The sequence below is a fragment of the Spinacia oleracea genome, chromosome 2 (assembly GCF_020520425.1).
Source record: "Spinacia oleracea cultivar Varoflay chromosome 2, BTI_SOV_V1, whole genome shotgun sequence".
NCBI classification, from domain to species: domain Eukaryota; kingdom Viridiplantae; phylum Streptophyta; class Magnoliopsida; order Caryophyllales; family Amaranthaceae; genus Spinacia; species Spinacia oleracea.
Window position 1 is genome coordinate 11,428,762 of NC_079488.1, and position 22,882 is coordinate 11,451,643.

The following is a 22,882-nucleotide window of genomic DNA, read 5'->3' on the forward strand; positions in this document are numbered from 1 at the left end:
GGAGACCCACAGTCACTTGTTCATGCACTGTCAATTCTCATGGAACCTATGGTCATGGTGGTTAAGGTTGTGGGATATAAAATGGTGCGCTCCTTACTCTCTTCGGCATGCTTTCGACCAATGGCACAATCCTCCGAAAGACAATTTCTTTAAAAAAAATCTGGGCTGCCACCTTCTTTGTAATAGTTTGGTCTATTTGGAAAGAGATAAACGGACGTATTTTCAATGAGGTCAAATCCTCGAATCAACAGATACAAGAACTAATCCTACTCCGTCTCTCATGGTGGATAAAGGGTTGGGGAGACCAATTCCATACAACCCAAATGAGGTCCTCATAAACCCGGAATGCTTACAATTGACACCTCGGCCGCCACCAACAATCAAACCAAGTATCCCCTGCTTGTCAACTCTTTGGTCACCTCCTCCAGTTAACTTGATGAAATGGAATGTGGATGCCTCACTTAGCATCACAATAGAAAAGTCGGCAATTGGGGGTGTTCTAAGAAACCATATGGGAAACTTTGCCTGTGTTTTCTCTTCTCCCATCCCATTAGTAGAGATCAACCATGCCGAAACACTTGCAATTCAAAGAGCCATAAAGATATTCCTCTCCAGCGATCTTTTTTCTAACTATGGCCTCATTATCGAATCAGACTCGGCTAATGCGGTCAAATGGTGCAATGGAAAAATCAAATGCCCATGAAACCTTAATTTTATCATCAACTATATACAAGAAGCAGCAAGGATGGGTCAAGGAATCTCAATCAGATACAAAGGAAGAGCCTCTAACATTGTAGCAGATGCCCTGGCTAGACAAGGTTTGCAACGCATGGACAACTTCGTAGCTTGGTTGTAACTTAAAAGCATCACTGTTTTTCCATTTTGTTCATCTTGTAAAAGAAACGGTCTGTAGATGCGCCAACTCACTGCATGGGCCAAGAGCCATCAATAATAAAGCAGCCAAACTTATCAAAAAAAAACGGTGACTTAACTTAATGACAGCCCACTTTATCATGGGGTACGGAAGTCATAACGGATTTTAAAAATAAAGAGGGGAGTAGATTTGATTTCCTCTGTTCCTAAATAATTCTCGATTGAGTTTAATTCTTTCATTCTATGTAACTTTTATCATACCAATGTAACTTTACATTGATAATTTAATTAATTGCACGAAAATACTAGTGATTATTATGAAAGTGTGTTAGAATAATAAAATATGCATATGAAAAAAAAATAGAATATTTTCAAGAGTAATTATATATGGGGAAAGAGAACTACAACTATAACAATGTAATGGAATTATGGAACCAAAATCTTTAAATAACGATTTTAATTACTTACTCTGTATAAGACCCCAAAAAAAAACATACTTCCTCGGTTTCATAAAAATTGCAACACTTTTTGTTTTGCCACTATTCATACACCAATTTTGACCGTATATTTTTACAAATTTATTGAAAGCAAATGTTATCAAGTGAAATGTCATTGAATTGATTTCATTATATACATTCATAATATTAAATTTTAAGATTTTTTATACAACCATAATTAGAGATAATTATGGTCAAAGTTGTATCTTGACAAACGTGATAATCAAAGTGTTGCAAATATTTTTGAAAAAAAAGAAGTTAAAATTTTCTCCACCTAAATTAATGTGCGAATGTTTTTTTTTTTTTTTTTGACAGGAATGTGCGAATGTTAAAGTGACAACAATAATATAAACTAAGAACATAGGGAATACTAAATGATATTTGGTACAATATTGTTCAAGAGTCGAAACATCCATTTTCAAAATTTAAGTTTTGAAAAACAAGTTATACGAATAAGGTAACCATTAATTTGGAGGAAGGATAAAATAAAATAAAACGAGAGTACTTTATTAATCACCAATCAAAATATGAGCTAGTATACATCATGAAATTCAACTACCAATAAAAAATATGATCAAACTAAAGGGAAATTTTACGTGTAAATGTGTAATACTAGAGGCATAAACATTTCTACACTCTTTATTAAAATATTAATTGAAAAAATTTATTTATTGATCATTGAAGTAATTTTTGTCAGGGTCTTATTATGCTGTACCGAACATTCTTTTCATCCGCATTACTTCCTTATGACTCAGAAGTGTGATTTGCTCAGCTATATCAGCAGGTAAATTACCAGCAAACAACGAGGGAGTAGTGAGTTGTGTTGCGATTAAAGCGAAAATTAGAACAAACTTATCTGATTCGATGAACTGAACGAAGAACAATTGTTGCGTCGTGGACACCCACTGTCCTAAAAGACGATTCCGCGCTACCTCCCGGTGCAGTAGAACAGAATGCGGTCGCCCTCCAGGATTAGCGCAACTCCGACGTTGTGTGCACTCACAAAGCCGGATGGAGTCAGAACGTATGCCCAAAATCGAGAGCAATTTTGTGTGAGAGTAAGAATGTGTTTTCGTATTTTGTGTGTATGATTTTCTGTGTGAAGGGAACTGAAACTCTGATTTAAATAATTAGAAGGAAAGCATTGCAACAGACAAAAACGGCTGAGGGAATGAATGTTGCAACAGCCAAAAACGGTCAGAGACATTGAATGTAGTAACGGACGTAATTAATGGTAATTAATCCAACGGTTACGTAATCAATACAGATTCCCGTAACAATGACTTAAGCAAAACGGTCCAGTTACCAAAAAGAATAGGGTTGACCCACAAAACCCACCCCACGCCCGCGAACCGCATTCCCAAGTACCAAGTACCAAGTACCAAGTACCAAGTACCAAGTACCAAGTACCAAGTACCAAGTACCAAGGCCCAAGTACCAAGTACCAAGTACCAAGGCCCAAGGCCCAAGGCCCAAGGCCCAAGGCCCAAGGCCCACGGCCCGCGCCCGGCCCGGCGCGCGCGCGCGTGTGTGTGATGTGCCCACCCATACCATTCTCACATTTTCTTAAACAAGAGTTACACTCATTCCCCAATTAATAAACAAGAGGAATATGAAGAGTTTTTCCAATGTGGGACTCTTGAATTTTCACTCACCCTTTTTTCCTTTGTGTTTCCCAATGAGAATTTCCAACAATCCCCCACAGGTTCGAATATGCGGAAAAGAAAGAAAAGAAAGGAGAAGGATATTGGTTTTGGGCAAACAAAACAATTGAATAGGTGTCAATGTCTTTCGACTTGAATTAACACTTAGTGACATTTAAGCTATGATCTCTTTCCTACCAAGTGACTTTCGTATTGAACTTGATAGGGAGATAGAAACCCGTCACTTAAAGCACGCAACTGAATATGTATGACATTCTGACTCCGCGAATAAAGTGACGCCTTATACTGGCCATACGTCCGACCTGGATATGCTCATAGGTGCTCTAGAGAATAGCCCACATCGCAATTCTCATAGGAAGCGGCCACACTTCCACACCTACGTAGGTGAATCCCATCAAGTGTGAGCTACATTCACACCACCAAACATATGGTATGGGTTCATTAAGAGCCGTATGCTCAACCTCTTTCCTATTGTAGCAAGCACATTATAACATCTAGGGGATGGACAAAAAATAAAATTTTGTGCTTCCGAATTATAACAATAATGTCGTCCTTTGAACTCTGTGAGTAGGAGTTCATTATTTTACAATTCATTCAACGGGCTTCAGGCCCATCCCTTCCGATGTTTCCAAAACTAGTTTTCTACATAGGCCTTTCGTTAACGGATCCGCAATGTTCATTTCAGACTTTACATAGTCTAGTGATATCACCCCACTTGACAACAATTCTTTGATGGCCTTGTGCCTCAAACGAATGTGCCTTTTCTTCCCATTGTAGGCATGGTTGTTTGCCACAGCAATAGCCGCTTGCGAATCACAATGAAGTGCAACTGAAGGAGCTGGCTTCCCCCACAGCGGAATATCTGCAAGCACATTTCTCAACCATTCTGCCTCATGACCTGCCAATTCAAGAGCAATAAACTCAGATTCCATAGTAGACATAGCAGTACAAGATTGTTTACAAGATTTCCAAGACACAGCTCCACCCCCTAGGGTGAAAACATAACCACTGGTAGAGTTAATTTCATCATAGCCAGAAACCCAGTTAGCATCACAATAGCCTTCCAAAACTCCTGGAAACTTGGAGTAGTGCAAACTCCAATCCATGGTACCCTTAAGGTACCTGAGCAATCTCTTCAAAGCATCCCAATGTTCATGACTTGGGTTATGAGTATACCTGCTTAATCTACTCACAGAATAAGCAATGTCAGGTCTAGTGTAGTTCATCAGAAACATAACACTACCAATAATCTTAGCATATTCAGATTGGCTAACAGGATCACCATTATTTTTCCTTAAGTGGATGCTTGGATAATAGGGAGTCCTAACTGGATCGACGTCAAAAGAGTTAAATTTTTTAAGTAACTTTTCAACATAGTGAGCTTGGCTAAGACAAATGCCATTTGGAGTTCTCTTGATTTTCACTCCTAAAATCACATCTGCCTCACCCATATCTTTCATTTCAAACTTAGAACTTAGAAAACTTTTTGTCTCATTTACTCGATCCAAATTAGTCCCAAAAATTAACATATCATCCACATAAAGACAAATAATCACACAACCATCAGAATCATGCTTAGAGTAAACACAAGAATCACCTTCATTTACATGGAACCCATTACCTGTCATAGTCTTGTCAAATTTGTCATGCCATTGCTTTGGAGCTTGCTTAAGCCCATACAAGGACTTGACTAATTTACAAACCTTATTCTCTTGACCAGGAACAACAAACCCTTCCGGTTGAACCATGTAAATTTCCTCATCCAAATCACCATTTAAGAATGCAGTTTTAACATCCATTTGATGCACAACAAGATCATGAATGCAAGCAAGAGCAATCAAAGTTCTAATAGTAGCAATTTTAGTGACAGGAGAATAAGTATCAAAATAATCAATACCATGCCTTTGGGTGAATCCCCTTACCACAATTCTAGCCTTATACTTGTCAATGGATCCAGTGGATTTCAATTTTTTCCTAAAGATCCATTTACAAGTAATGGGCTTGCAACCCCTAGGCAGATCAACCAACTCCCAAGTATTGTTACTTAGGATTGACTGAAGTTCACTATCTATTGCCTCTTTCCAAAACACTGCATCAACAGATTTCATAGCCTCTTCATAGGTCCTAGGATCATCTTCCAAAATAAAGACATAAACAAAGTCATCATCAATCAAGTAAGGTTCAGTTAAGAAAGCAGTAATAAAATCATCACCATAACTGGTTTCCTTTCTTGCCCTCTTGCTCCTCCTTGGCTCCAATTCAGAATTCACATCAGAGGTGGGAGGAGCAACAACAGGCATACTAGAAGAAGTGCTAGAAGAAGGCACATCATTGATACAAGATATTTTCAAAGGAAATACTGTTTCAAAAAACTCGGCATCTCTTGCCTCAATGATGTTACCACCTGCATAAGAATTGTTAGCACCTTTAACAAGAAAACGATATGCAGCACTTTGGTAAGCATAACCAATAAAAATACAATCAACCGTTTTAGGACCAATCTTGTCCCTTTTGAAGCTGGGTATAGCCACCATTGCTAGACACCCCCACACTTTCAAATAACTTAGGTTAGGTGCACGACCCTTCCATATTTCGTATGGAGTCTTGTCTAGCTTCTTGTGAGGTACCCTGTTTAAAACATGACAAGCAGATAATATAGCTTCCCCCCACATGTTATCAGAAAACCCAGAACTAATAAGCATAGAATTCATCATGTTCTTCAATGTTCTGTTCTTCCTTTCAGCAATCCCGTTCTGCTCGGGTGTGTAGGGAGCCGTTGTCTCATGAATGATCCCATTCTGCTCACAAAATGCCTTAAGAGTGTTAGGGTCATATTCACCACCCCTATCACTCCTAAGTCTCTTGATCTTCCTATCAAGTTGGTTCTCCACTTCGGCCTTGTATTTGAGGAACATTTCCTCAGCCTCATCTTTTGACCTGAGAAGATAAACCATGGTGAATCTTGAGCAGTCATCAACAAAAGTAATATAATACCTTTTACCACCCCTGCTCTCATAATTTTTAAAATCCCCCAAGTCACTATGAACAAGCTCTAGTACTTTAGTTTGTCTATCTATTGATTTAAATGGCTTCTTTGCAAACTTGGCCTCAACACATACTTCACATTTTGCAAAATCAGTTTTAGAAAAACTGGGAATCAAGTTAAGTTGTTTAAGCCTTTTAATTGAAGCAATGTTAAGATGACCCAACCTTGCATGCCATAAATCAATAGACTCAGCAATATAAACAGTAGAAGTACTAGCATTCTTATTCATAATTTCAAGTTTGACATCAAGGGTAAATAAACCCCCATTACAGAAACCCTTTCCCACAAACTCCCCATTATGAGTAATAACAAGCCTATCAGAATCAAATGAAAGCTTCAATCCAGCCTTCATTAGCAAGCTACCAGAAATCAGGTTCCTACGCATTTCTGGAACATGCAACACATTGGTAAGAGTAATAAGTTTTCCAGAGGTAAGAGTGAGAACGATCTTCCCTTTGCCTTGAACAGTTGCAGAAGCTGAATTACCCATGAAGACATTTTCACCATCAGTTTTTTCGTAGGTAGTGAACATGTCTTTGTTGGTGCAGATATGTCTCGTTGCTCCAGTATCAACGATCCATTCAGCAACATTACCTGTCAAGTTAGCTTCTGAAACAACAGCAACAAAATGGTTAGGATTAGAAACTTCATTAGCTTCAGCAAGGTTGGCTTGGTTCTGATCCGACTTCTTCTTGGATCTGCAATCTACAGACTTGTGACCAGTTTTCCCACATTCAAAACACTTGCCCTTGAACTTATACTTCATTGGTTTCCCTTGAGGCTTGAAAGGACTTCCCTTTCCCTTAAACTTTTCAGAATATGCATGAGGCTTAGGTTCTACAAGGTTAGCCTTAGCAGACCCGGAAAACACAGATTGACCCTTATCCTTAATACGATTTTCCTCCTCAATTTTCAGGTGACCTACAAGCTCCTCTAAGGTAAGGTCCTTTTTCTTATGCATTAACTGATTACGAAAATCTTTCCAAGAGGGTGGGAGTTTCTCAATTAAAACTATAGCAAGGGTAATATCACAAATACTCAAACCCTCGGCAGCCATAGCAATGCAAATATTTTCATAAGCATGAATCTGATCAATAATTGGTTTATCATCTTGGACTTGAAAAGCTAACCACTTACTGACACAATAACGCTTAGTACCAGCATCATCAGTTCCATATTTCTTTTCTAATGCATCCCAAATATCCCTAGCATGATTAAACCCCATATAGATATCAAGCAAAGTATTCGACATATGATGCAGCAACATGCCCTTACATGTCCTATCATCTTTAGCAAATTTCAACTCAAAAGCATGCAATTCAGTTTCATCATCAGGTTCGACAACGTCATCAAGCACATAAGCAATCTCAATTTGTTCTAAATAGAATCGCATCCTAACAGCCCAACGTTTATAATTCTTGCCATCAAGAGGTTCTAACTTAGACATATCAGGAATCATGAATTTGGAATTCAAAGCCATAATAATCGTCTTTTAGATTGTTGCGATTAAAGCGAAAATTAGAACAAACTTATCTGATTCGATGAACTGAACGAAGAACAATTGTTGCGTCGTGGACACCCACTGTCCTAAAAGACGATTCCGCGCTACCTCCCGGTGCAGTAGAACAGAATGCGGTCGCCCTCCAGGATTAGCGCAACTCCGACGTTGTGTGCACTCACAAAGCCGGATGGAGTCATGCAACAGACAAAAACGGCTGAGGGAATGAATGTTGCAACAGCCAAAAACCCACAAAACCCACCCCACGCCCGCGAACCGCATTCCCAAGTACCAAGTACCAAGTACCAAGTACCAAGTACCAAGTACCAAGTACCAAGTACCAAGGCCCAAGGCCCAAGGCCCACGGCCCGCGGCCGGCCCGGCGCGCGCGCGCGTGTGTGTGATGTGTCCACCCATACCATTCTCACACTTTCTTAAACAAGAGTTACACTCATTCCCCAATTAATAAACAAGAGGAATATGAAGAGTTTTTCCAATGTGGGACTCTTGAATTTTCACTCACCCTTTTTTCCTTTGTGTTTCCCAATGAGAATTTCCAACAAGTTGCAATGCTGGGTTCGCACCATTCAAACTCACAAATGCAGTAGCCGGAGTTCTACCAACATTGATTTGGAAGTGAAGCATTGCTTGTGGGAAGACCATGACATCACCAACTTGTAATCTTTTATAATATGGGGTGTTGTTTGCATCAATAAATCCGGCAATGATTGATCCTTTGGCCAAAATAAGAACTTCCGATGTACGATGGGAGTGTAGTGGGATAACTCCACCAACGCCAAAGTCTAACCTTGCCATCGAGATGCCTAAACCATTTAAGGCTGGGAATGCATCTGAAAATGCTAGAGTCACGTTGTTTCCGAAGACGTTTGTGATGGTTCTTTCACCACGAAAACCAGTGTAAACGAAATCATCAGTTGTGACTCTAGCAGGATCTTTGCAAACATACCCTTTAGGGCCCCTAGGGAGACTAGAATCCCCAACACAAAAGTCGAGTTCTATGGCATGAGAAAGAGAGGCTAGGAGACAAAAGACGAAGAAATATGTAAGATTGTTCATTTTGTAAGCTAATCTACAAGTATTGGAGATTGTGGAAGTAAATGTTAAAGGGTAGAATGGGTAGATTTAGTATTGTGGATTGGTTTCTTGCATTTTCTTGGCAGCATTTGGTGTCCTTTATATAGAGAACCTATAGTCTTATCGAAATGTAGGATGTTTAATTACCAAATGAGTTGACGTGGTATAAAAGTCAATTGCGTGTGCAAAAAAGGACCGAAATAACGTTGCTCTTGACATCTTCACATTATTCTATTCATGTGAAGTCTTTTAAATCAGGTCAAAACTTTCGTACTGAGTAGACACGATAAATATGGTGAGCCAACGTACACTTACCATAAATGGAAACTTCACCTTAATTTCTCATCTGATTAATTAATTACGTAGTTGTGGTAGTATGTTAACTACATCGACTACACAAATTCTTAACACGTAAGTTAATTAATGATAAGCCTCACAAACTCTTTAATTATGATCGGTGTACAATAAATACTGTAAGATGGACATAAAATTACCTCACAATGCTTAAAAAGTTACCTCGATTTTTAATGTAAAATTTTATTTTTGTTAAAAATTACACTACAAGAAATTATACCATTAAGGACGGAAAATTCCATCGCTAAAGGCCAATAATCGTTGATTTACGACGGGATTTTTTTTCGCTCACCCGTCATAAAAAGAGGCCGTCATTAATGGAAAATCTCGCCGTTAACCCGTCGTAAAAGACATTTACGACGGTTGTTCCCGTCTTTGTTTGGTTATTTTGACCCGTCGTTATAATGTAGTCATTAAAAATACAAATTCTTATAGTATTATTAAAACTAAGTAAATGTTATCATGATCGATATATAATAAATTTATTATATACAGGGTAAAATTTATTACACACAAGACCTTTTAGATAAGCCTGAATAAGGCACGGAAGTACAAACTAACGCGAAAAGCCAAAATGCCAAGCTAATAAGTAATAAGTTATCCTTAACCAATCCGATGGCCAAGACCATCAATTGTTTTTATTATTACTAGTTGGGCCTCCGCGGCAGCCAACTTGGTTAATCAATGGTTAAAGTTGCTTCTCCAATTAATGGTTGTTAGATATTATTGCTCTATCTGTATATATATATATCTCAAAAAAATAGCGAAAAAACATAACCTCAATGAGTTATCCGATCAAAAGGTAATGTTAAAAATGACTTTAGTTAAAATATCTATAAAGATATTTATTAACTTGTCCTTTAATCGTCATTTAATTTCAAGAAAAATAACGATTAATATATGTTTACTCACAAATTAATGATAATAATAGTCAACCTGGTTGATAATAGATAAATTATCAATGATTGTCTGTTTATTTACTTGATACTAAGATAAATTACTTTTTTCGATAATAGATGTATTACTAAGTTGGACTAATATATATTCATATATAACATTATTTTATTAGAAATTGTAGATACAAAAACTATGTGTAATATTGTGGTTGTTTTATTTTAAGTACAAACATTTACATATTGTATGTAAAAAGATATATATATATATATATATATATATATATATATATATATATATATATATATATATATATATATATATATATATATATATATATATATAATCAGGATCTGGTGAGAACCACCCCTTAAGATGAGAACTGAGAACTAATCTCAGTCGTTGATCAATTGAATCTAATGGCTGTAAAGCTACCCGAAATTTCGAAATTAGTAAGGATAAAATGGTAATTTACCCGCATTGAATGACCTCCCTCAACTCCTCAATTTTCATAATTTCCTTCTCTCTCTTCCTCCCTCCTCCCCTGCGAATTCTCCCACTCTCTGTCTCTCTCTCAATCTCTTCCTCCTTCTTTCTCATATCTTCTTTTTCTAAATTCATATTCTGGGATTTGTTTTTCGTTTCTTCCGTTGTCCAGGTAATCCCCTTTTCAATTTTTATTTTCGAACAAGTGAAATTAGGGTTTTTAGTTCTTAATCGTTTGTTGATGTTGTGTTTACTTTTTCTGATATTGTGTTTACTTTTTGTCGATACTGTGTTTACTTTTCATTATTTTTTGTTTACTTTTATCCGATGTTGTGTTTACTTTTTCTAATCTTGTGTTTACTTTTTCTGATCTTGTGTTTACTTTATGTCGATATTGTGTTTACTTTTGATTATATTGTGGTTACTTCTACTCGTGTTGTGTTTACTTTTTTTGATCTTGTGTTTACTTTCTGTCGATGTTGCGTTTACTTTTGATTATATTGTGTTTATTTTTACTCGATGTTGTGTTTACTTTTTCCGATCTTGTTTTACTTTCTGTCGATATTGTGTTTACTTTTCTTGATCTTATGTTTCCTTTCCGTCCGTTTGTTTTAATCCAACAACTATCACAGGTTCTCATTATAAGGGAGGTTCTCACCAGAACCTGGTCATATATATATATATATATATATATATATATATATATATATATATATATAATATTTAATATTTGCTAAATATTTTGATCAAATTAGCATATTAAACATATAAAATATGTAATGCGTGGTAGGAAGAAAATTTTATGTTAGATAATTAAATGAATGTGTTCAAGATTTGTTAATTATGCATGAGCTTAAGGGGAATATATTTAATAAAAACTACGGTTAAATAACAATTTTAGAATGATCGTGCACACACAGAATATAATCTAGTAGTAAAAATAATATTGTGCTAAACAACGATGTCTTATTTTTTATCTTTAACAAACTACTCCATATTGGGCAGTATATAAGAGATGAAGTAGTAAAATTTCTTCAACACCATTTCTCTCTGAAAATAACAAGACAGTGAAAAATAATTAAACACCTAAGAAAATGGCTAGCCAAGAGCTGGTCTACCCTTACCAAATTACGTAGTACTCTCTCTGTCCCTTACTACTCCCACCGTTTTGACTTTTTGTAATATTCACATAATTCACTTTGATCTTATTTTATTTCTAGTATATGAAAACAAATGTTACTCCCTCCGTCTTTTGTTCTTTACGTTTGATATTTTTCACGCGTTTTAACAATTAATTAATTTGAATCGAGATTACTCAATTTTTTTTATTTAAACAAGATAAATTACGTTTATTTATAATGTTTTCACTTTTATCAAAATTTTGATATTTGAAAATGAGAAAAATTTAATGTCCCAATGGAAAAGTGTGAGATATTAAATGATCCAATGAATTAGTTGGTTTAAATAATAATTGGACACAAATTTTGATAGAATATTAAGTCATTTATGTGATAGTATAAAAGGAAATGTAAACAACATTTGAAATACCCAAAAAGGAAAACGTAAAGAAAAAAAAAGAGACGGAGGGAGTAGTATATACTCCCCCCGTTTCTATTTGTTTGTTACGTTTGGACTTTTGCATGTTTATTAATGTATAATAAAGATTCTTTTTCTTTTTTTATTTTAAATGCTTTAGATTCCCTTATTAATCATGATTCCATTTTTTCAAAATCTGACATTTATTGTCTATTTGAATATAGTGCAAATCAGCTTTTATTTTTTATTAAAAAAAAAAACTCAAGTAAAACCTCAATTCACTAATCATTACAACAACCAATAAGATGGTTTTATTTATTAAAATGAACCAATAATGGAAAAACACACATATTGCTAACTTAATATACTTGAGAAATTGAAAAAAAATTCAATGATTGAAAATATTGGACAAATTAAAATTAAAAACTGGCACAAAAAAGACAGTAATAAGTTTATAAAAGGAAAGATTCTCCCACATAACAAACGAAACAACCTAAAAGGAATACGTAACAAAGAAAAAGAAACGGATGGAAAAATATATTGTTGGCTTAATCTTAATATATACTTCCTCTGTTCTTTTTTAGATGACACAATTATTTAGTCACGTTTGCCAACGCACGACTTCCATCGTTAATATCTTCAATTATGGACAAGAAAAAATTATAAAAAGTTGATATTTAAAAAATATTTATCGACACAAATCTAATAAGACCCTACATGACTATGTTTTTCTTAAGTATAAATCACAAAAGGAAGTCAAAGGAGTTTGGGTGAATAGTGTCCAAAATTCAATTGTATCATGTAAATAAGAACGGAGGAAGTATTTTCAAATTATTAATATTTGAATCAATTGGTTTTTTTTGGTGCAAATATTTTAATCAATTGATAATAAGTTAGGTCACACTTTTTTTGTTTTTTTTATTGGAAGTGTAATATTTTTCTAACCCGTTTTTGAAAAAAGTATGTAAATTAGCAATTTAATATTCCCTAATATGCATAAACAAACATATGATTTAATTTCTTCTTCAAATAGTGACCAAAATAGAATTCCTAGGCTGAAAACCAAACAGTAAACAATGTCATCAATGATGACATGTGCAAAAAACGAGGAACGGAAAGGGGTGGAAACTACAGCACGTCAGCACTACTATTTACCCAGAGATAATTATATCAAAAGAGAAAAAAAAATTAAAATAATGGTGAAATGGAAAGAAGACAGCTGGAGGGACATGGAAGTAAATTTTGGAAAAGACAGCACTATTCAAATGGGTTTTAGACTCAAACCATATCTTCTCTTTTATATGTAGTTATAGATTTGATAGCTAATTAAAGCCATCAAGTCTAGTCTGAATAATTGAAATGATGTAGCAACGTCTTTATTTTATTCTATGGCCAAAGCCATCAAGTTTGTATGCACTATGGAATATCTGGAGTACATGTATAATCTAGAATGAATTATTGTATTGATTGTTGTTATTAAAATGATCCCTCATAATTTGAATAGGATAGTGCCTACAATGTGAACTTATATTGACGTCAAAACACCAATGATATCTTGACCTAGTGGTTAAGACTAAGGGCCTGTGTACGATAGATCTCAAAACAATTATAAGATGTTACTATACTTAAATTATACGAGAACATCCATTTTGTTTTCAGGTACACATAAAGATACATGTATCTAAATCTCATTTAATTAGTTTAGTTATTTGGATAACTTGAATTAAGAGAATTAAACTTTTTAGATACACCAGAAATAAAAGGATATTGAGCCAACACCGAAATAACGTATTAAACGGAATACGATTAAGAAAACTAGTTTTTGGTGGATACGCCCCTTTTTTTATTATTATTTTTTTATGTTTGTTATATTATATGTGAATTGATGAGTGGATATATATACAAGTAAGTGAGTATATCCCAATGATCAAATCTCTATTATTGTTCAAATATGAGATTGTGGGTTCAATTCATCTACTAACCATATTTAATTTTTTTTTTATATGTAACTGTATATGTGAATGACGTATAATAAACTTTTAGTAGGGTGACACATGATACATGAGCTTTGTACTATGGATGCTTTTTAATACATAATCTGTGGTATAGATATATAATAAACGAAGTATATGTAGTGTATTTTTTTATATTATATGTCGATATAATTATTTAATATATATATATATATATATATATATATATATATATATATATATATTATACTAAAAAGGAGAAATCAATGTGGTGATGACAAATGTCACTCATTGATTGACCTCTCTTATAAAAAAAAATGCTTGGATTCTATAATTATTTTTTTAACTTTTACCTCAAAAAAATATTTGATTCTCTTTTACTCAAATAAATAAAAACATTCTATACATAGGGATTTTTTATTTAAATTATACGTAGTATGTATTTTCTATATTTGGTAACAAATATAAGATTATCTTTATATAAAAAATTAATCCATTATACAGACTACGTAGTATGATTTATATAAAAAAATAAATTAAGAGTAGTCTACTTATTTGTATTTCGTACTTATATAATTCTAATACAAATAAGTTAGAAAATCAATCAAATATGAATAAGAGTATAAACAAAATTACAATAGTACTCTATAATATTTAACAACTATAACCGATAATTATAACCGATATTTATTGTACTATTTTATACGTAGAATATTTAGCAACTGAATTTGATAATTATCACCTCCACTAAAAGTAATATTTTACTACTTTAAAAAAATTATGTAACTTCTTTAAACATTAACAAAACTTGTGTAATCTAATATATCTACTCCGTACTACTTTACTACGTAATTCCTAATTTTTTTAGATGCAACTATTTGATTTGTACATTAGCTATAATATTCACACATACTGGCCTCTAATTTTTTTTTGTGATTATTAATACTTTATGATGAACATAGTCATGTACTCCGTAGCATTTTGTTGGATTTGTCTAAATACTTACATAATACTTTCATTTTTTAAATAATTTTTACTAATTGATAATTTAAGACATTAATACTAACGACTGTAAAAATAAAAGTGGTTTATCCAAAAAAGTGGAAGAAGTCATAAACAAGAAAACAAGATTAACACATAGTGTAACACCCCGACCTCTAATTACATTATTAAAGCATAAGTAGCAGCGGAATTAACCTAATTGGTCGGGGCATTACCTGCCGTAACTCCCTCTTGGGAATTACAAGGCAACCTTCAATCATAAGATATTAAATCCCAAAAATCAATATAATAATCTTTTATATTACCAAAATAAAGGTACATAAATTACTAAAAGTCTGTAATTAAACTATTAAAACTTAAGGCATAAACTAGGTGGGAATTATTAAAGTGAAATCCTCGCCACTACTCGTTCCCATCGATCCCAGCGGTACCTAAAACAGAAAACAAAATAACGGTGAGCCGAAGACTCAGTAACGAACTATTCTAGCAACGTAAATTCATTTCAATTCGTTTTATTTAATAACACAGGGAGAATAGAATAATGTAAAACATTTTATAAAGTCCTTTATTTAATTCATTTTCAACTTTAGGGTGCACATGCTAGTCGTGGCAAGTATGACATGGTGGAACGTCTTCCACGATGGACCGCTGTCCATAAACATGGGGCCTTGGCCCGAAAACATGAGAGCCTTGGCTCAATGGGCGAATGCCCCATGGGTACATGCATGACCGAGAATCGTAACCTGTGAACATATACTGCCAAACGGACTAGGAATTTTCACTTTCATTTATCATGTTTCGTTTAATTTTACATTTTAGCCTTTTACTTCAGTTGAAGTAACATATTTCCTTTGGATCATAAGATCAAACATCCTTTCTTTCCTGGTTTCTTATAAAGAACATTTTATAAGAAATTCAATCAATCATCATAGCATTTTATAATCAATCATAAAATAAGGAATAATTCCATCAAATCATATTATAATAAATTATTCAATAAAATCATATTTCATTTCCCGCAATTCATAAAACATGTCAAAACATTCATTTAATAAATCAATCATACGTTGTAATTTCATAATCACATTTATAAGGGAATTGCGGGTACTAGCAATAGCCGTTACCTCACTTCCGCGATTTGCTAAGGGTTTTCGTTGGTTCGTTCGTCCTGAGCTCCGAGTCCAATTTCTTTCAAAATAATAAATCATTGAATTAGTACTAGATCGATAATTAATTTAAAATCAATATTTTATAAAATTATAAATTTTATAAGTAGCGAATTTATAAATAACGAATTTTAATATAATTTCGAAATTTGATGAAAATATTATTAATCTAATTTTCAATCAAAATATATATATATATATATATATATATATATATATATTTATTTTATAAATTGTTTGTCATGAATATTATTTAAATTCCATTTTTGTTAAATAAAACTAGTAATTTCCTTTATTAAAATTGATAATTAAACCTGAAAAATAATAAATAATTTTATTAGTAAATATTTATATCATAGAAATAAATTAAAACATGAAACTAATAAATTAGGAAAATCTGAAATCATGAGTTGGTTTCTTACCCAAGGCCCAAATTAATTTGGCCCAATTGATTTTGTGGGTTTGAGGGAGGATAAGAGTCAGGTTTCACAAAGAAACTGATTCCCCTTTTTTTTGAATAGCGCACGAACAGGGCAAGGGGAGGGGATGAAACAGGGGAGGCGGAGCAAGGAGGGAACGAGGAGGAAGGAGGAAAGGGGGCGGCTGGGCGACGCGGTCTGACGCGACGGTGATGGTGGGCGGTGGTTCGCGGCGGAGCAGTTAAGGGGATGGGGGTGGTGATTTGCGAAACAGGGGAGGGGGAAGGGAGCGAACGGGGAGGAGGAGAAAGAGGAGGGAGGTGGCTGGGTGGCTCGGTGGTTTGGCGCGGTTGCTAGTGGTTATCGGAGGGATAAGGTGGTGATGGTGGTGCGGTGGTTGCGTGGGGCGAAAGAGGAGGAAGAAGAAGGAGGCAGGGGACGCGAGAGCAGGGGAGAGAAGGGGAGGGAGTTGTGGTGGTGGCGTGGTGGTGTTCGGTGGTTCTGGGTGCTCGGGAGATGCTGGGTGGTGGAGTGGTGGTGAGGATGGTGGTGCGCGGTGGCTGCCGGAGGTGGTGGTGGTGGTTGGTCCGAATCAGGGAACAAAAGAGGAGAGAAAAAAAAATTGAAATTGAATTTGGTTTTTGAGATTGAAACTGAAATTGTGTTTTGTTTTTGTTATTGAAATTTCACTTTAAATTTCTGAATTTGTAAGTAGGTATACTTGGGGTCCAAGGATTGAATTTGGACTGAATTTTGAGGGAAGGAAGGAAGTATTGACTTCCTGGTTTGAGCGTGGGGAGCAAGAAAATAAAGCTGACATTTTCATTTTTTTTTTTTTTTTTTTTTTTTTTTTTTTAATAGTAAATTCACAATATTTGGCAAAAATCCAGAATTTGTAATAAAATGTTTAATTAAAATAATTCCTTAAAAATAAATAAATTATCGTTAACGAAATTAAATAATTTCGGTTTATAAATTTATCGTTTAAAATAATTCGTAAAAATGATTAAAATAACGAAATTCGATTATTCGTAATTTAATTAAAACGAAATTAAGTTAATAAATATTTTCAATTTTAATAAATCGAATTTAAAATTTCGGGGTATTACATTCTTACCCCCTTAGAAAAAGTTTCGTCCTCGAAACTGGAGCTCAGTCGAACTAGCCATTCATACTTAATCGTTCTATTTGCTATACAAACATGGCGGAATAACATTATAACATAATCATTCAAATAATATATTAACATGCATACATCTTATCGTTTCTAAACGAATAACTGGGGATATTTCGCTCTCATTTGCGCTTCGACTTCCCATGTGGCTTCAGATGTCAAGTGATTGGCCCACAAGACTTTAACCATTGGAATTACTTTGCTTCTAAGTCGTTTCTCTCTTCGTTCTAGAATTTCAATTGGCTTCTCCTCGTAAGTTAAATCGTTTCGCAATAGCAAGGGTTCGTGCGTAATCACATGGCTAGGATCAGGAACATATTTTCTTAACATCGACACGTGGAATACATTATGCACCTTTTCCAAGTCGGTTGGTAAAGCTAGTCGATATGCTACTGCACCTACTCTTTCTAGTATCTCATATGGCCCGATGTATCTTGGGCTCAACTTTCCCGTTTGACCAAATCTCATTATTCCTTTCGTTGGCGAAATTTTCAAGAACACGTGATCTCCGACCTCAAACTCTAGTGGTCTTCTTCGTTGGTCTGCATAACTCTTTTGCCTACTTTGCGCTGCCATCATTCTTGATTGGATTAAACGAATCTTGTCAGTAGTTTCTTGAATCAATTCTGGTCCTATAACACGCGCCTCATCGATATCACTCCAACATAATGGTGTTCGACATTTCCTTCCATAAAGTGCTTCATAAGGTGCCATACCAATGGTGGCCTGATAACTGTTGTTGTACGAAAATTCAACCATAGGTAAAAACTTCTCCCAGGTTCCTTGAAAATCCAAAATACATGCTCTCAACATATCCTCGACAATTTGATTGGTGCGTTCTGTTTGTCCATCAGTCGTTGGGTGAAATGCGGTACTGAAGTTAAGTTTCGTCCCAAGGGCTTTCTGCAATTCTTTCCAGTAGGTTGATTGATACCTCGTGTCACGATCAGAAACAATCGAACTAGGCACTCCATGCAATCGCACAATAGTGTTCACATATAGCTCGGCCAGTTGATCTAAACTCGAATTACTCTTCATTGCTAAGAAATGTGCTGACTTCGTTAATCGATCAACAATAACCCAAATAGCATTCATTCCCTTGGTTGATCTTGGTAAACCTATGATAAAATCCATTGAAACTGAATCCCATTTCCATTCTGGCACATCCAGAGGTTGCAACAAACCTGCTGGTCTTTGATGCTCGATCTTGATTCTCTGACACGTCAAACATTTAGCCACATATTCTGCCACTTCTTGCTTCATGTTGCTCCACCAATACACTTGCCTTAAATCCTTATACATCTTATTTCCTCCAGGGTGAATCGAGTATGGTGAACTATGAGCTTCTTCTAAAATTCTCTTTTTCAACTTCTCATCATTAGGCACACATAATCTTCCCTGAAACCTTAACGTGCCATCTTCTTGAATGACAAAACCAGGTGACTTCCCGTTTTCCACTTCACTCCTTATTCTTTCCAATTGCAAGTCCTTACATTGCGCTTCCTTAATCTCATCAATCAAAGTTGGTTTCATTACCAACACATTCAAGCAAGCATCTCCTTTGATAAACTCAATTTCCATCTTTTGTAGATCATCTTGGTTGACTCGGGAGAAAGTTAGGATAGAATTTAAGTGAGACTTTCGACTTAATGCATCCGCAACAACGTTAGCCTTTCCGGGATGGTATTGAATATCAAGGTCATAATCTTTAAGAAGTTCTAACCACCTACGTTGTCTCATGTTGAGTTCTTTTTGGGTGAAAATGTACTTAAGACTCTTATGGTCGGTGAAAATTTGACACGAAACTCCATACAAATAATGTCTCCAAATCTTAAGGGCGAAAACAACAGCTGCAAGTTCGAGGTCATGGGTAGGGTAGTTTTGTTCATGAACTTTGAGTTGGCGTGAAGCATAAGCTATAACTTTTCCGTTTTGCATCAAGACACATCCTAACCCATTCTTGGAAGCATCACTATAGATTACAAATCCGTCAGTTCCAGATGGAAGGGTAAGAATAGGGGCAGTGGTAAGACGTTTCTTAAGTTCTTGAAATGCACATTCACAATCATTATTCCACACAAATTTAGTATTCTTTCTAACTAATCGGGTTATGGGTAACGCAACCTTAGAGAAATCTTGAACAAATCTTCGATAGTATCCAGCTAAACCCATAAAACTCCGTACTTCTGGTACATTAGTTGGTCTAGACCATTCCACAATTGCTTTTATTTTCTCAGGATCAACAGATACACCTTTCTCAGAGATAATATGTCCTAAAAATGATATTTCCTTAAGCCAGAATTCACATTTCGACAACTTAGCATATAACTGGTTTTCAATCAACATATCTAACACTTTTCTCAGGTGCTCCTCGTGTTCCTCATTACTCTTAGAATATACCAAAATATCATCAATGAAAACGACTACAAACTTATCAAGGTATGGTTTAAAAATACGGTTCATCAAATCCATAAATACAGCGGGCGCATTGGTTAACCCAAAAGGCATCACAACAAACTCATAGTGACCATATCTAGTTCTAAAGGCTGTCTTTGGAATATCCTCAGGTTTAATTCGAAGTTGATGGTAACCTGACCTCAAATCAATCTTAGAAAACACCTTTGCACCTCGAAGTTGGTCAAACAAATCATCAATACGGGGTAAAGGATACTTATTCTTAATGGTAATCTTGTTTAACTCTCGATAATCTATGCATAACCTCATAGTTCCGTCCTTTTTCTTCACAAATAAGACAGGGGCTCCCCAAGGTGAAACACTAGGTCGAACATATCCTTTTTCAAGTAACTCATCTAATTGTTTCTTTAATTCTTGTAACTCAGCTGGTGCCATTCTATATGGTGCCTTAGAAATAGGGGTGGATCCGGGAATTAATTCAATGCTGAAATCTAACTCTCTTGGTGGGGGCATACTAGGTATTTCTTCTGGAAAAACATGTGGGTATTCACAAACAACAGGTATGTCAGTAATGGAAGGTACAGGGGTATTTAGGTCAACAACACTACATAGGTAACCAGATAACCCACTCTCAATCATTTTACGTGCTCTCAAAGCATGGACAATTTGAATCGTTGGTTTTCTTACTAACTTATGGAATGAAACTCTATCTCCACTTGGTGTTCTAAGGGTCACACTCTGCCTCGAACAATTAAGGTTAGCTTCATACTTAGTCAACCAATTCATTCCCAAGATTACATCAAATTCAGATAGGTCAAAGGCTACTAAGTCTGCTAGAAACTCTACTTTTTCTATTACAATGGGACAATCTCTATACATGGTTCTACATTTCACTATTTCTCCACTAGGAAGGGAAACACTCATAGCATGAAAGTCACAGCATGGTTTCAAACTTAAACATTTAGCAAACAATGGTGAAATAAAGGAATGTGAAGCTCCAGAATCAAAAAGAACATGGGCAGGTAACGAATGGATAGAAAAGGTACCGGTGATAACATTATCATCCTCATCTGCTTCATCTTGTCTCATCACAAAAACTCTTCCAGTTGGCGGTGGTCGAGGTGGGTTGCGGTTTGGACCTCCTACATTGTTGTTCCGACCACGATCGTTGTTAGTTGAAACTGGTCCTCTCATGGTTGGCGTCACTTGATTTGGGCAATCTCTGACGTAATGATCATGGCTTCCACATCGATAGCAAGCATTCGTGCCAACACGACATTCACTCTCCACATGACTCCTTTTTCCACATTTGGCACATCCTTGCGACCGATTGTTCCTTCCTTGAAATCCTTGTCCCCTATTATTTCCTTGATTACCATCATTCCTCCTTTGATTTCCCTGGTAACTTTGGTTGGGCTTCTTTGCTCCTCCTTGACTTTGGTTATCATTTCGCCTTTTATACCCAACATTCTTCGCTTCTCGAAGTAGTACCACTCGCTCCACATTAGCTGCAATATCAACCATATCCTGGTATGAAGTAAACCTCTGAGTGGACAACCTATCCTGGTACTTAAGGTGCAGACCTCGTTCGAAACGGTTCATCCTGGACTGCTCTGTCGACACCAAGTCTGGTGCAAACCTTGACAACTCCATAAACTTATTTGCGTATTCCAACACGCTCATTGTTCCTTGTTGCAAGTGTAGAAATTCATCTTCTTTTTGTTTCCTCAAGGATGGTGGATAAAACTTGTCTCTCATTAACTTCTGTAGTTCGTTCCAACCAAATCCAGGCCCATTCTTTCGTTCCTTGATAACTTTCCACCATAATCCTGCTTGGCCTGACAAGTAGAACACTGCGAAATCAACTCTCCATTTCTCAGGGCACTGCAGGGTTTCAAACAACTGATCAATGCGATTTATCCAATCCTCGAACTCAACTGGATCAGGCTTGCCATCATAGGATGGTGGGTTGAGTGACGAAAAGTTCTTGAACATCGTTGCGCTCCCGTTTCCACTAACATCTTTCTTTTTCCGAGAATCATGGACTAATTCGGCCAACATTGAACTCACATTTTCCAATCGTTCCATCCTTTCCTCGTGGCCATTAACATGGACATACTCTTCATGAGTGATGTCGTTATCATCGTGAACATGATGCTCGTTGCGAGCTCCGTTGGTAACATCGTTGATAGCATCGATGGTCGACATTCTGCATAACATATCTTATCAGGTTGAAGCGAAATAATAATATAAAATAAACCCTTTGATCCCGTTCCTACACTCACACTCATATTCATTTTAACTTAGCAAGATTTTAGAACATTATTTTTAACTCATTCCTTAAAATTCTTTACTTAAAGCCTAATGAATTCTATTCGTGCGAAAACCCGTAAGGTTTAGCACTTATGGTCCAGAACCTTTGCTCTGATACCAAACTGTAACACCCCGACCTCTAATTACATTATTAAAGCATAAGTAGCAGCGGAATTAACCTAATTGGTCGGGGCATTACCTGCCGTAACTCCCTCTTGGGAATTACAAGGCAACCTTCAATCATAAGATATTAAATCCCAAAAATCAATATAATAATCTTTTATATTACCAAAATAAAGGTACATAAATTACTAAAAGTCTGTAATTAAACTATTAAAACTTAAGGCATAAACTAGGTGGGAATTATTAAAGTGAAATCCTCGCCACTACTCGTTCCCATCGATCCCAGCGGTACCTAAAACAGAAAACAAAATAACGGTGAGCCGAAGACTCAGTAACGAACTATTCTAGCAACGT

The 22,882-nt window shown here is 35.5% G+C and overlaps 2 protein-coding genes and 1 long non-coding RNA gene across 3 annotated transcripts; all 3 read right to left on the reverse strand.

Moving 5' to 3' along the window:
- Window positions 1-1,941: 1,941 nt before the first annotated feature.
- LOC110797663 (auxin-binding protein ABP19a-like) lies at window positions 1,942-8,753 on the reverse strand. The gene is made up of 2 exons (XM_056836490.1): window positions 8,141-8,753; window positions 1,942-2,186 (listed from the first exon to the last, which is right to left on the reverse strand). Exons 1-2 carry the CDS (start codon window positions 8,653-8,655, stop codon window positions 2,075-2,077), a joined length of 627 nt encoding a protein of 208 aa, XP_056692468.1. The 5' UTR covers window positions 8,656-8,753; the 3' UTR covers window positions 1,942-2,074.
- A 6,445-nt stretch (window positions 8,754-15,198) lies between these two features.
- LOC130467751 (uncharacterized) lies at window positions 15,199-16,275 on the reverse strand. Its single transcript, XR_008927487.1, has 2 exons — window positions 16,043-16,275; window positions 15,199-15,349 (listed from the first exon to the last, which is right to left on the reverse strand). It is a non-coding gene; the product is annotated as an uncharacterized lncRNA (long non-coding RNA).
- A 5,195-nt stretch (window positions 16,276-21,470) lies between these two features.
- Window positions 21,471-22,359, reverse strand: LOC130467224 (uncharacterized). Its single transcript, XM_056835664.1, has 2 exons — window positions 21,615-22,359; window positions 21,471-21,522 (listed from the first exon to the last, which is right to left on the reverse strand). The coding sequence occupies exons 1-2, from the start codon at window positions 22,310-22,312 to the stop codon at window positions 21,471-21,473; spliced, it is 750 nt and encodes a 249-aa protein (XP_056691642.1). The 5' UTR covers window positions 22,313-22,359.
- Between the last annotated feature and the right edge of the window lie 523 nt (window positions 22,360-22,882).

Coding starts and splice junctions, on each gene's coding strand:
- LOC130467224 (XM_056835664.1), bottom strand. CDS start 22,312: ATGTTATGCAGAATGTCGACCATCGATGCTATCAACGATGTTACCAAC. Junction 21,523..21,614: donor TTTACTTCATACCAGGATAT/GGTTGATATTGC, acceptor ACCAAAGTCAAG/GAGGAGCAAAGAAGCCCAAC.
- LOC110797663 (XM_056836490.1), bottom strand. CDS start 8,655: ATGAACAATCTTACATATTTCTTCGTCTTTTGTCTCCTAGCCTCTCTT. Junction 2,187..8,140: donor GCGAACCCAGCATTGCAACT/TGTTGGAAATTC, acceptor CGCAACACAACT/CACTACTCCCTCGTTGTTTG.